The 14,936-nt window shown below is 48.6% G+C and overlaps 1 protein-coding gene across 2 annotated transcripts in view; it reads right to left on the minus strand.

The window, feature by feature from the left end:
- LOC308171590 (receptor-type tyrosine-protein phosphatase F) overlaps positions 1 to 14,936 on the minus strand; it is a 112,746-nt gene that overhangs the window by 50,371 nt on the left and 47,439 nt on the right. For both annotated transcript variants that reach the window (XM_080546464.1, XM_080546463.1), the window contains exons 6-10: positions 11,391 to 11,501; positions 4,420 to 4,689; positions 2,527 to 3,108; positions 2,077 to 2,210; positions 1,373 to 1,517 (exon numbers count right to left, since the gene is read on the minus strand). In XM_080546464.1, the coding sequence (XP_080402590.1) occupies positions 1,373 to 1,517; positions 2,077 to 2,210; positions 2,527 to 3,108; positions 4,420 to 4,689; positions 11,391 to 11,501 (1,242 nt within the window). The remainder of the gene's footprint in view (positions 1 to 1,372; positions 1,518 to 2,076; positions 2,211 to 2,526; positions 3,109 to 4,419; positions 4,690 to 11,390; positions 11,502 to 14,936) is intronic.

A 14,936-nucleotide genomic window follows, 5' to 3' on the forward strand; every position in this document is an offset into this window, starting at 1 on the left:
AAACAAATTAAACACCAAACAACACTTGAGCATTCAGAGGGTACGGTACATGCAGTCTAACTCAAACTTGCAGTCAAAAAAAAAAAAAGAAACTCACAAGAAACGATAAGCAACAGTTCTTCAAAGGGGAGATAGAAATGAGAGAAGCAGGGTTTGTTTTTTTAAAAGCAAAAGCTGGGGATTTCTTTTTTGCTAGCATGCCTGTTTTTTTTTCTGTTTTGTTTTTAATAACCAGAGCAATGAACAACAACATGAAGCCTTTCCTTATAAGAGCAGCGTTCAGAACCCCCAACACCTCCTGACTCCTGAGGAGCTGCGTGACAACGCAGGCCTGGGTGAACGGGGAGCGTCTCTCGCCAGGTGGTCCGCACGGCGCCTGGAGCGGACGCGCCACTACAAAGGCCTGGCAACGAGGCTACGAGGCGACAAAGAGGGCTGATGGGCTGAATGAAAACAAGGCTGGATATTGGATATTCACTTCATTCAGAAGGTGTTTTTTGGGGCTTATGACAAAAGTGCTATATCACAGTTGTGTAAGAGGTGAGGAGGAAAGCCAAGGATATAGACATGTCAAGAGAGAGAGAGAGAGAGAGAGAAAGTTAAAAGGGAGAGATAAGAAGAGTGGAGAAGGACAGGCTCTCTCTCTTCTCTACTCCGTGACTCAACTGCTGATCTCTTGGCGTCTAGACTATTGTTGTTGTTATTGGGTGAGGGAACACACAGCTGGGCTTAGCTGGGGATGAACAAAGTACACATAGCCTACCTTTGAGAGGCAGTCACACTAAATGTGATAAGTTCACAGGTATACTGTATCTGGGAGATGCTAGCGATCTGAGAGAAATATCCTTACAACTCCAGGCAAGCAAGACTGACATGTTAAGCCCCTCAAAGGGGTTCACTGCTCTGGCTCTTAAAACAAAACAAGCCGAAAAGAAACAAAAGACACAACATGTCATACGATACTTCAAATAATGTTGACCAATGCAGGCAGGGGCAGAAACACAGAACGTACCTTTGACCCTTGACCCCCCATTGACAGAGGCAGGTGGGTTAATGTCAGCAACATGAAAGGCTTGAGAGAGGAAGAGGAAGAGGAGGAGGAGGAGGAGGAGGAGGGGGGGAGGTCTTTGCTGGTTAAGATAGCTGCAGGTGTTTTGACTGGGGCTTTCTTGGGTTCGCAGTGGAAGTTCCCCTTACCCACAGATCCAGGATCAGACCATACTACCCCATTCCTATCAGGGGGAGGACAAAACACCTGACCCGGTACCAGTGGCTAAGGAACAACTTCTCCCTACTCCTTTTACCTGTGTTAGTCATCGAGGAGAGAGACGGAGAGAGAGGGATGAGAGAGGAGGGAGGGCTGTAGACTTACTGGACTGGGCCGTCCTGGCCTCTATTGGCTGGGTGAACACCCCCAGGCCCATCTCGGAGCGGGCTGCCAGGGAGAAGCGGTACAGGGTGTCTGGCTTCAGGCCCTCCACGGCGTAGGAGCCGGCAGGGTTGAAGGTCACGTGGATCTGACGGGAGAGAATCAATTCAGCGAATGAAGCGAGCGAGACATTGGTTTGTTTGTAGTATTGGGCAAATTGCTTTTCCAATGGAAATACCACAAACAATGCCACTCACAAAATGCAAGTAAGGTCCATTTGCGCTGTTGAATGTAAGCATACAGAGAACACCACCATTTGCTCTCATTGCATATTGATTGGGAGGATATTTCCACAAGGCCAAATACAAGCAACAGAGGCTATTACATGGGTTGAGGTTGAGGAGCAGCAACAAGGTAATTGTGCTGGTTGTCGATACAGCCCGTTCTTTATCCCCGGCAACAGGGGGAGGCTGTATTTCTACAACTGCATTGCCTCAGCCCCTGACAGCCCATTCCTAGAAATTGCATCGTAAAAAACCTCGATAAAGAGCAACATTCATCCGTCCGCAATCTCAAAGCCCGGAGTTGTGAAATTGAATGCATGTGGGGAGGGAGGGAGGGAGGGAGGGAGGGAGCGAGGGAGGTTGGGAGGGAGGGAGGGAGGGAGGGAGGGAGAGAGAGAGCGCTGGGCTGTGAGGAGGTCATACCTTGTTGTCATTGTCAGCCTCCCAGTACTGCAGCTCGTACTTAGTGATGGGTTCCTGCACAGGCCACAGCCAGGACAGCAGGATGCGGGTGTCCAGCTCCGCCTCGGCGTCAAAGCTGGAGGGCTGGGCAGGGACTGACCACAGGGACACAGGGACACAGGGTCAGAGGGGCGGAGACGTGGGTAGTGCACACAGAGGGCAACGGCAACTCTCTGTCATGTATCACATGCATCACGTATCTCACACAAACACACACACACACACACACACACCCACACCCCCACACACACACACACACCCACCCCACCCCCACAAAGGGCAAAGGCAACTCTCTGTCATGTATCACATGCATCCCGTATCTCTCTCTCACACACACACCCACACCCACACACCCACACACCCTCCCCACCCCCCCCCACCCCCCCCACCCCCACAGATCAGACGTCTCACCTCCCTGCTGGGTCTTGACCTGCAGCACGTCCGAGGGGGGGCCGTCCCCTACGGAGGTGAAGCCCAGCACGCGGAGGCTGTAGGTGATGTCGGTGGTGAGGCTGGAGATGGTGGTGAGGCGGCTGTCGTCCGTGTTGTGCTTCTGCCAGGCGCTGAGCGGGGCCTGCATGTCCGTGCTGTAGTACACCCGGTACCCCCTGATCTGGCCGTTGGGCTCCTCGGGGGGCTCCCACTGGACCAGCATGGTGCTGGCGCTCAGCATGCGGGCCTGGACGGCCAGGGGCGGGGAGGAGGGCGCCTGCTCGCCCGTGCGGGTCTCCACGGGGTCGCTGGGCGGCCCGCGGCCGATGTTGTTGACGGCCATGACGCGGAACTCGTACTCGGAGTAAGGGCTGAGCCCCCCGATGCTGTAGCGCGTGGTGGCCACGCCGTCCACCTCCTGGAAGCCGTTCTCCACCGTCTTGGCCCGGTACTGGATCATGTAGAAGGACACGGGCTCCGGGTTGCCGGAGTCCCACGTCAGCGTGACGCTGGTGGCCGTGGTCTCCGTGACGATGAGGGAGGTGGGGGGCTTCGGTAAGGCTGGAGGGGCGGGGGGAGAAGGAGAGATGTTGAGAGCTCAACCCAGGGCTTGTTACTGTGTTCACTGAAGACGGAACACACTTTGTGTTACGCCACCAATCCGTGCTCAAAGACACCAGAGAAGTGATTAAAGACACTGTGTATAAACTCAGGCGTTGCTCGTGTTTTTAGTATCATATACTCTTTAGTATCATCGTTAGCCCTGACTGTATGACTGTATATCATTACTCCCAAGAGAGCCGAGTGAAAAGAGCATCATTTCATAAGCCAATTTTGACGAGACGTGTTCAATAAGTGTGTGTGCCGTATTCGATTTGGATACCTCGACTGACATATCGCTCGAACAAAACACAACATGCGAATTATTGAAGGGGAGCCTGCAGAGTGGGCGTTCAATTAGAAAAAAAGATCAACAGAACCCAAACAAAGAGACGGCCGGTCCGTCGTGTCTTTAAGACGACGGTGTCCGCATGGCTGCGGTCCATATAAATGATTGTGACATTCTCCGCATCGACCGCTGAAGTGCAAAGTGGGATCAATACAGACAGCAGCTGATAACAGACGCTGGGACGGCAGACAGCAAACACTAGACAGCTGCAGAGAGAGGCTGGCCCTGGAAAGCACACACACGCACACATACGCACACATACGCACACGCAAACGCGCACACACACGCACACACACGCGCACACACTCTCCAGGCCAGACATCTGGTCAGGGCAGCCATACAGGCCCAGAATAATCTTTGAGAGCTCGCAAAGCCTCTCATTTTTAGCCCCAATACCCTCTATTAAACTCTGTGGGTCTGTCCCCTAAATACTTCAACAGAAGCTTGCGTGTGTGTGTGTGTGCTTGTGTGTGTGTGTGTGTGTGTGTGTTTGAGTGTGTCTCTGAGTGGGGTTCTGAGGTCACCTATGTTTATCCATCAACAGCAGTTCTAGAAGGGAGTAGAAACATTCCACAACAAAGGTTCCCTCTCTGTGGGACGACAAGCCTCTGATGACGTGAAGACAGCCACGCTCAATCTACTCAACCCACTGCAGAGGTTACGTGAATACATTAAAACAGACTGTTTCCCCCCTCAAATACAGAACACTGTAATCTGAGATTTAAAAACAAACAAAACAAACACACACACACACACACAACAAAAGTACAGCCTCATGACTCATGAGTTTGAGCTTGAGTGAGTGTGGATCGAACTCCTCGGATGACGATTTCAATATCGCTGCAATGTGTCGGGCACAGCTGGAATACGCTGGGATCGGGCACCTGTGTTTGACCGTTGGGCTGACCGGAGTGACCTCTCACCTTTGACGGTGACCTGGGCGGTGGCCTCGATCATGCCCAGGGAGGAGATGGCCACGCAGGTGTAGTTGGCCGACTCTTTGATGTTGGTGACCTCCAGCACGTTGCGTCCTACGGGCATCTCCTCCTCCTTGGTCAGCTCCACCTGGCCCATCATCCACTTGACGTAGGGCATAGGGGAGCCCACCGCCACGCAGGTCAGGTTGACGCTGCCCCCCGGCATCACCTCGTGGTTGGTGGGGGGGATGGAGAACCTGGGAGGTACACGGCGCACTGGGGGGAGGAGAGGAGAGGAGAGGAGAGGAGAGAGGGGTGAGTCTGGATGCCATGTCAATACAGTTGTGTCTTTCATAAACCTTGACCGACACAGCTTCAATCGTTACATTTAAAAGATAAGTGTGATAAATGACTTTGTCGATAATTCGAGTCGATGGAACAAGTAATCACATTTTTTTTTTTTTTTAAATGTGTGGGCTGCATAAACAACATCGGCAAACCGGGAAACCGTTTCTGTGTGGCAGTCTGGGACTGTTTATAATTGAGCTGCAGTCAGTCGTCCATTTTGCGGAAGAAAAAAGCTCATTTCGAATGTAACAGTTGGATTTTAAACAGCAGCAGTTCTATATCGGGCCTTCTTTGTCAGTGTGTCAAACGGTGGTGAGGGTTGCATCATCCTGAGACAGAGGGACCCTGCGGAGAGACGCCATTGTTTGATTCCTCTCTTCCCTCTGTCTCCCTTCTGCTCTGGCCTGTCTCTCTCACTCCGTCTCTCTCTCTCTCTCTCTCTCTCTCGCGCTTTGTGCCGCTCTGATATGCAGATAAGCTGACATTAAAAAGGGGTTCCCATGGAGACGGAAAAAGGGCCCGTTGACGTCGCCGGGGAATAGGGTACTATCCATGCAGAGGCTGAATACTGGGACTGCAATACTGAATAGCTGGGACCGAGAGGAAGGAGACAGGCATCATTACCATAGGACTTCAACCTAAAAGATTTTCTAAAATAGCCTGTTATATTCATAACACCCCGCACATCTTTTTCTGGAACTTTTAGGTACCGCAAATAGCTAAATGTGTGTCTCTGTGTGACCAGTCTAAGAGCAAGAACAGTTGTACTATTGGAGCTACGGTACTGACTATTACTTAGACAGCATCGAATGGACTGAGAGTAGGTGAGGGATATCCTGGACTTATTAACCTTGCTTATGGGGACGTTAGTAGGCTAGCTAGACAAATCCCTGTGCCTTGGTCAGGTCTCCTAATGACTTCCAAACTACTACCATTACTGGTCTGGTTGTATGTGTTCACAGGAGCAATGCAGCAGAATTCTGCTTGTTTCCCCTAATGCCCTACAACGTCTCAGTGTCTCCCCGGGGGGAAAAATGGCTCGGACTATAATTGCTTTTTTTGCACCACCACCAAGTCCCCACGAAAATGGATTTTCAAATGTGACTTTTCTTTTCTTTTCTTTCTCCGGCTCCCCGCCCCCCCCTCCCCCCCCCCACTCTAATTTGAACCGGAACGTTGTTACAGCCATGCCTGTTATTCCCCTCATTATGTGGTGGAATGAAAAACACAAAAGCACCTTTTGAGATTCCAGGCAGGGAAAGAGACTGGGTTTCGGGACTGCACCATAATTAAGAGAGCCTGGTTGGCCCCCCTGCATTTACCACGGCTGCTGTTCTCCTGTACTAGGAGTGAACAGCAGGATCCTCTATGCTAAAAGAGTTGTGATATTCTATCATGTTACAAATAAATGGCTTGGCATGAATCATGAACGTGGGAGAGGACACAGCATGCTTGGCAGAGGCCTTGGGAACTACAATCCCCAGACGGTGTGTGTGTGTGTGTGTGGGTGTCCTTGTGCAAAGGTTCATAGGGTTTACATGGACAAATTCACTCTCTTACATGCAAGGTCCAGGCACATAGAGTAGTGTACTGCGTGTGTGTGTGTGTGTATGCGTGTGCGAGCGTGCATGAGTTTGTGTGTACGTGCGAGTGTGCAGGCGTGTGTGTGTGTGTGTGTTAAGGTTGAGATGCATGTGGGTTGACATTCTCAAGCAAAGCATGCATTAAGGCAGATGGGACAAGTGGGATGGCTCACTAAGCAAGGTCAACAAGCCTGAGTGCATTCAAGAAAGCAGAGATATGAGTGGAATTCTGGGAAACTTTCTCTTGCAGCACACTGTAGGCAGGTCGGCCATCTGGTCTTCTGCTACTATGGAAAAACCTTGGCCCTTCAGACTAACGCTGTGATTTCATCGAACGTCATGACAACGACTTCTTTTCACTGACGGAAGAAAGCCAGGCTCTAGCCTAGTGTTAGTACAGTACTCTCCATCATGATTTCTGAGGGTAAACAGCGCAGAGAGCAGACGGTCAATGAGGCTGTGTATATTGAACACTTAATGTTGTGAATAATTCATTGTGTGCGGTTAAGTGTGGAGAAGTGCGGGGGAACCGAATGACTGGAGGGCAGGTAATTGTTATCGATTCCCCCACAAGCCTCTCTTGTTGAGAGGTTTTGGATAGATGGCTTCAGGACTCTATCAAAACCACAAAATAAGCCTCGTCGTCTTCTCCTCTCAGCTAGGTCTGCCTGCTGGCTGGGTACCTATAAATTCAGCCTTCCTTGACAAAGTGGCCAGGGATAGCAAAAAAAAAAAACCTGTTCCTTCAATCAATAGCGTAGAAGCTGTCTTAAAGCCTGCAGGTTACAGAGACTCCTGGCTGTGGTGTTGGGCTTTTCACCAAGGATGATCAGTCTCAGACAGGCAATAGCAACAACACCTATGGCAATGGCCCTGATAACTTAAAATGGTACAAGTACTGTAGAATCTGGACCTTTGATGTCAACAGCTGATATTGGGAATGGCTTTGGGGCCTTCTACTGCAGCCTATGTGGAAGCAGGAGTGTGTATGTGTGTATGTGTGTGCACGCAAACACACACATACAAATACACACGCACACACACACAGACAGAATGCGTCCATGTGCTTCTCCTTGACGTTACATTATGTCATCCTTCAGCCGCCAGCGCGAGGACACCCTCGCGTGGTAAAACAGACGTAATCTCTTGTGATCGGCTTTGTCCGATCCTTATACCCGTATCCCTCACATCAGGGGTACTGGGGTGTTACCGTCGGAATACCTGACAAATCCGGTTTTGTCTCCTGAATACCTGAGTATCCCGTTGCATAACACAACTCGGGAGCGCCGGAGAGACAGTACGAGAGTAGAGGCTGCAGACGCAGGGGTGTGTGTCTGTGTGTGAGGTTGTAGCTAGTCTGACAAGGACAGCGACGGTACCGGGAGAATCTGGCAGGAACATACGGCAACACGACACAGTAAACCAACACGTGACGTGAGAATGAATTTAGACAAACTGTAAGAGGCCAACCAGGGTAGGAGACCAGGTACAGGGTGGGGAGTGTCAGACAAGGACGTGTCGGGGAGGGAGGGGTGTGGGAGGGGGAGTGGGGGACGGATGCAGACGAGCACGACAACCATGCAAGCACTTAAGACGCGTACAGGATATATGGGGGGGGGGGGCAGAACCACAGGACAGGAGCTGTTGTGTTTGGGTAGGGTAAGGTGAGAAGTGTACAGTAGATATCAGGTCGGAGGAGGAGGAGGAGTGGGGGAGGGGAGGGTGGGTCTCCATAGGCGGTGAGGACAGGGCCACAGGACCCCGTCCCAGGTCTGCGACGAAGGGGGTTAAAGTGAAAAATGACAAACCTTCTCTTGGGTCTGTGGATAGTTTTGATGAAGGGAGTGCAATGGGATGAAGGAGAGATACAAAATGGAGACAACAGAGAGTGAAACAGACGGGTGAAGACGTTATCCATTAGACATTTACAATGCAATGGAGTTTAGTGACAAGGCGCACGCACACATGCACGCACACACGCACACGGACGGACACACACCTACACACCCACACCCACACCCACACACACACTAAAGACATTGGTAAATGGAAAACTAGGCCAGCCCAGTCTATCCTCTGTCACATTTCACATGGACATGTGAGCGAGTGGAGACAGACAGGCACTGACATCTTTCCATTGCGGGATTAGCACTTGACAAATGAGGCCTCACAGACAATCACACGAGGAGAGGGATGTGTGATTCTCCCCTCGGTGATGGAGTTGTCCTTCAGAGAAGGGTAACAGAAAGGGTAACCAGTAACAGAACAGCACGCACACACACATGCACACGCACACACACAGTCTCTCAGACACAGACACAGACACAGACACACACACACACACACACACACACTCACACACTCACACACTCACACACTCACACACACACTCATACACAAACAATCACACATATTTATGGAAGTGGAGCAGGAAACAATAAGTAGATAATAAATAGACAGACAGGAAAAGAAAAACAATCCATGAGCCCTCTCTCCCTCAACCCCTCCTCTCTCCCGCCCACATAGAAATATGAGGACATCATTCTCTGGAGGCTCTCAAATCTCCTGACACGGTGTGTGTGGGTGGGTGTGTGTGTGTGTGTGTGTGTGTCTGTGTGTACCTGAAGAGAGAGGAACTGGATACGCTGTTCTTTCAGTGTGGAAAACAGAAACAGAGCGACATTCACCGACACGCAGCACAGACATAAACAAACACACTCGATGCAGGCCTGTCAGGAGGGACCGAAGGTGTTAGTCATGAAACATTGAATCGACACGCATTTTTCTGTTTTGAACTGGGTTGTATAAGGGTTGCTATACATCAATGTCTGTACATGGAGGTACTGTACTATGAAGGTGTCAAGGGCGTATTTGGTGACCGATGTGTTTCGATCAAACAAAAACTTGTTATGTCTGCCCGTTTCGGGACAAGACGTTACAAGCCCTTAAATCCCCCCCTTTCTAACAGTCCTCATGACAACGACCGAAAACAGTTCTAGACTCATTCTTCCTGCCTACTGACAGAAAAAGTTTCCAGTCTAGACTAATTTCAGAACTTGTAACAAAGGCGAAGTGAATAGACTAAGGTGCCTTTGTTCTCATCTCCAGACAAGTGCACTTTTAAAAGGTTACGGTTGGCTTGATTCCTATCTTTCCATTGGTGCAGTGGGGATGGGGAAGAAAGTGTTTTGACCATTTGGCTGACAGCTAGTGGGTGGTGTTACAGACTAGCGAACCTGGAGGCCATGTTGGCACTGTGCCACACTACGACAGTAATTACTTCGCGTCACGGAAAGAAAAAAAAAATCCTCCTGTCTGCATCCGTGAAACCAACACTGATTAATTGATTTCAGACAGTTGACTAAGACTGAGACTGAGATGATTCAGTTCTGTGCACTTTGATATTGTTCACATGAAAAGCCCCTTACAATTAAAATGTATTATTATCATTATTATTAGGCGTATCCTCCACGCTCTAGCAGTATAAGAGTAATTTCAGACTAATTGTTAGATGAATCACAGTCGAAACCTTTATTACCCTTTTGGATTGTGCTGGAGAAGAAGGACTCATCATGGTAACACTATACACGACGTTGCTCGTATTACTTTGTAATAACACTATAAGAACTGTAGTAACAACATTGTATTGTTGATTAGGAGTAAGTAGTTCATGATTACATGGTATATGGTGTTGAGCGGTTTGGGTTATAAGTCATTTAGTTTTTTAATCTGTAGCACGTTTTTAATCTGTAGCACTTTGAGATTTCTTTATGTAAAGTGCATTACAAATAAAATGAATGAATGGTCTTTATTGTCATTAATACAGTACAGGTACCATACAACGACATTTAGGAGGGGGGGCTCCCCTGGTGCTTGGAAAAAAAGACTAAAAACAAGAGAGCCAAGGATAAAACAAAAAAGAGAAAAGAGCTGGTTGACATAAATAAGGCTATGTACACTATCTACTATACTATACTACTAATAATGTACACATGGGTTGTCATATTGCACATAATATTTGTTGCACATTCATTAAAGTGACGCAGTTAGCAGGTTTAGAATGTTCACAGTTGTATTACAATATTGCACTTGTGTTTACAATCTAGTAGCTGCCATCAAATTGTCTAGATTGTCCAGGGCCTAGAACCTAGGTCTTTGCTGTGTCCAGGGCCTGAATGGCCCTAGGGTAGAAGCTGAGCTTCAGTCTGTTTGTCCGTGCGAACATGTATCATTATTATAACACAAGTGGAATAAAGAACCGTGTTTAATAAAACAGTGTCCCTCTCTCTTCCTCAACAGAGTTCTGGAGCTTCTCTCTTTCTTCCCAGAGAGTCCCTGTGATCTCCGCCATGTTTGACCCAGACGTAACCCCTACCCAGAAAGCCCCACCTCAATGGCTCATCCCAGCCCTCAGCATGTGTCAGTCAGCCTACCAACAGGGAACAACAACAGAAATAACCCCGCAGCCCCAGACGCTACATGCCAAACCTAGCACTCAACCATGTGAGGGAGAGGAAAAAACAAACAAACTGAAACCTTCAACCCCGTCAAAATCTAAACCTTGGCATGTTTTCCTTGTCGGTGGCGGAAACGGTTTCTATGCAGCTGTTTTCACAGAGATAGCACCTGGTAAAGCTGGCAGAGAGACATGAGGGTGAGGTTAGTTCAGCTCATTGGTATGGGAGAAACGTCATGGATGGCAAGGAGTCGACAGCAGAAAGAGAGAGGGGGGGGGGGAGGGAGAGAGAGAGGGGGGGGGAGAGGGAGAGAGAGAGAGAGAGAGAGAGAGAGAGAGAGAGGGAGGGGGAGGAAAAGAGAAGAGAGAGAGAGAGTGCGAGGGAGGGACAGAGAGAGAAGATTGGGAGAATGCAGCAGAAAGGGCGGGGTAGAGATAGCGAGAGAGCACCAAGACAGTGTGTGAGGGAAGGTAAGATGGAGAGGCTTTCTAAAGAGAGTGAGGTAAAGTAATTAGCCATTAGTGTTAGTCAACAGGGGGACAACAACACTGTTGTGTATGTCCGTCCACACTACATATTATGTTCGTACCTCGCACGTAGAGATTGGCAGGCGCAGAGTAGCGTGTCCCCGCGCTGTTCATGGCGACACACTCGTACTTCCCTTGGTCCGACTCTTCGCTGTTCTCGATCTGCAGCGCTCCTGTGTAGGGGAGGGTTAACACAGTCAGCAAATGGGGCACGATGGAGGAAATAGCCCCGGCTAAGCCCAGCATTGATCGCGACAGAACGTCACAAGAGAGCGAGCAGTCCAATAACTAGACTGTATAGGATTGGATGATTAAATGCAATGTTGGGGGTTATCTGGAATTTGCTTACGGCAACACACACATTTTTATGCAGATATTGCAGGTTTAGAGTGTCCCACAAATCAACATATTTGCCGGGGCTCTGTCAGGAAAAGAGCTGGCGAGACACTCACGTCGGGCCTATGACTTAGGTTCAATTAATCACCTAAACAAGACATCATAACTACCCCAACTGTTTACGCCCCTACGCCTATGAAAACAAATGACGCTGACAAAAAAAGCACACAAACATCATCAAGGGCTCTGCGTGACAGGCGGCGTTAGCACTAAGCTACTCAACAACAATTGCCAGGGCAGCAGGAACGGAGTAAACACTTTAGAGAACGGACCGTCACTTTACTTCCTTACTCAGCCAGAGCACCGTGAGGCCTGCAGGATATTCATGAGGCCGGGACACTAATCTGAGTGCTGCGTTTCAGGAGAGGATCAGAGGGCGGTGGAGGAGAGTTCGCTAGTCTGTTCCTATTGAGATGAGGTCACTTTGGAACGGTTAGCACCAGATTATGATAATAAAAATAAAATAACCAGGCAAATAATCAATTAGCTTGTGGACTCTCCGAGACAGAGGTTATGAGGTCAGTTGATGTACAAGTATGATGTCATCACATGATAAGGTTTGACGGAGGCAGCGAGCCACGAACCCATGTGTCCTGGTCAATATCGGTTAAACGTTTGACATTTTGACGAGAAACAAACTGCCGATTTCATGCAGCATTTGTTAAGTACCCACAAAGTGCTGCAATCGATAAGAGCTTCTATTACTGTCTACCTGGCCACATGTCTCAGAGGAGCCCTGGGAGAGAGAGAGCATTTATTTTTGTCGCCAGATGGCTTAGATTATATTTCATCTTCCAGGTAGCACTAGTCGTCAGACAGGAGGCTAACATGTTGTTGCTAACAAAGCGAGTGTGCCCGGGGGACCAGAGTGGCCACTGTGACACGTAGCCCAGAGCAGTCATTTTCTCACATCGACTGAAAAGGAAATGGGTGGACAGGCTAGTCCTAGAGGTACAGGCTAGTCCTAGAGGTAATTTGACTGAATTAGACATTTCTGACACCAGAGTTGTTGGCTACTTTGTAGTGCCATCGCACTAAGCAACATGTAAGTGGCAGCAACAAAATCAAACAAAAAACAAACCGTTTTTTTGAGAGCAGTAACATTTTCTAAGTTAGAAATCTATACTGCATAATGTTCTCTCTACGGTACATTGTATACTAAATAATAAAACAGTTGCAACTGCTCTATAAGAGTGGTACTAGCAAACCACAGGAGCCCGGGGGCCTGATGCAGCTGCTGCAGAACCAGACACCATGCAGTTTTATTACAGAACACGTAATATTGGCAAATATTGAGGATAACATGATGTCAACACGATACTGTATGGTTTGGACACCAGACATGTTATATGAGATGAATGCAACAAACAAGTTCAGCACCAACCAGATTCAGACTCAGATCCAGACAAGGTGTTTGTGTGTGCGGATGTGGCAGGGAGAGGGGGGGGGGGAGGGGGTCGTGACTTCAGATAATACCATTTCAGATGGTATGACAACAGATCCTTCAGAGGTGTTAGCTCCACACGGCTCGCTCATCTCTGACTGATTTAGAACAAGCATGTACCTGCATACTAATCGTCCGTTACCAATCCGTCAATCTGCACCTTTCCCCAGGCACAGAAGAGAACACCCACGAGAGTAATAACTACATGAGCTAGCAACCGGAATGTTTCTCCTATTATGGTTCTTGTTAAGAGGAGCTGACAAAGCGAGCTGGTTAGAAAAGGGCACACCTTCCAACAGCGTCAGTGTTCTGGCGCTCCTTCCCCAAGGTCAGTCTGTTGTTTTTTTACCTCACAGGCACACAGTAAGAGGAGCTAGCTAGTTAGTCTGTAAAGAAGTTAAGGATCTTGGACCCGATTGGCTGGCCAGTGAAAGCGGGAAGCGTCCACCCTCACCTCACTGATGCGGCTGCTAAACTGAAATCATGCTTTCACCCAGGGGAGAGAAGATGATTTCTATTAAAAAGGAGGGTGCCGATGTCGGAAGTTTCCATCTATAACAATCTCAGCCAGACCTCCCGCTTCCCATGGCGGGGTCACTGCTGCATAGACTGTATGCAAATCAAGCCATTTCAATTTCATTGAGGCAGAGTCTGAATACCAGAGATATATCCTCTGGTGGAAACACTGGCCTTTAAAATACAACCCCCCCCCCCCCTCCTCCCCTCCTCCTCAGCATACAGCAGGAGCAGGGACTGGGCAAGGGGGATGTTTGCCTCCTGAGGTATAACAAAAATAAAAAAAAATAAAAAAAGTGCCTAGGGTTCAAATGCTAACGAAAGCAGAGGAACCATGGAGAAGCTCATTTACATGGTAGGGCCTTGGACAAGCTGCCTGGTCTACTGGCCCTCTCCCCTCTGACGTCTGTGAGGGTTGGTGTTGGTCATTATTTGTTTGTTGAAGAGGAGACAATAACATGGCATACAGCAGACAGACTATGGGCTGGGGGGGGGACGGACAGAAGTGGTGGTCAGGGTTCAGCAAACAGGGAGATGGGGGCTGGGAGTGGAGGCTGGTGGAGGGAGATATCGGAGGACGGGCCCACTGCAATGGAGGGGCAGAGGGGGGAGGCTGAGGCTGATGTTGACGTGAGGGATGATGTGAAGTGACATATTTCGAGCACACTGTGTTCATCATCCTTACCTCTAATTGGTGTACCACCTAGGTGAAGGTAATTTGTGTGCAAAAGTACGATTGGAGAAAGTAGTTAATGAGAGAGAAAGAGAGAGGAGAGAGAAATGAATGAAAGTAATACAGAGTAAATAGCTGGAGGTAATAACGGTAATATTTCACTGGGGTTAGTCAAATATACAGTGAATTTAGCCATAAAGGCCTGAAGGGGAGGTTTAGGGAAATAGACGAAACAGTAGTTTCGTGAATAGCATCAATAATCATTATACGTCATTAAGTTTTATACAATAGAGTTATCAGTGTCAACATTTGCTGTAGGGCCATTGTGGTAGCAAAATTATGCAGTTTTGGTGAGAATATACTTGGGTTAGTGTAAGGTCATTATGCAGATATGTAGATCAGGATACTGACACAGATGTCAAAGAAGGGGTTAGTGTTAAGGGGGCTTGTTAAGAGCCTCTGTGTCACATCAGCAACTTTTCAGGGGCACTATCACCATATGTCAGAAAAGGCAGATTAGTTCACGGGTCACATTTTGAACATAATCTTTCCTACCTACATTCGTGCAATGGTACTATT

Source organism: Nansenia antarctica (assembly GCF_963989245.1).
Source record: "Nansenia antarctica genome assembly, chromosome: 16".
NCBI lineage: Eukaryota > Metazoa > Chordata > Actinopteri > Argentiniformes > Microstomatidae > Nansenia > Nansenia antarctica.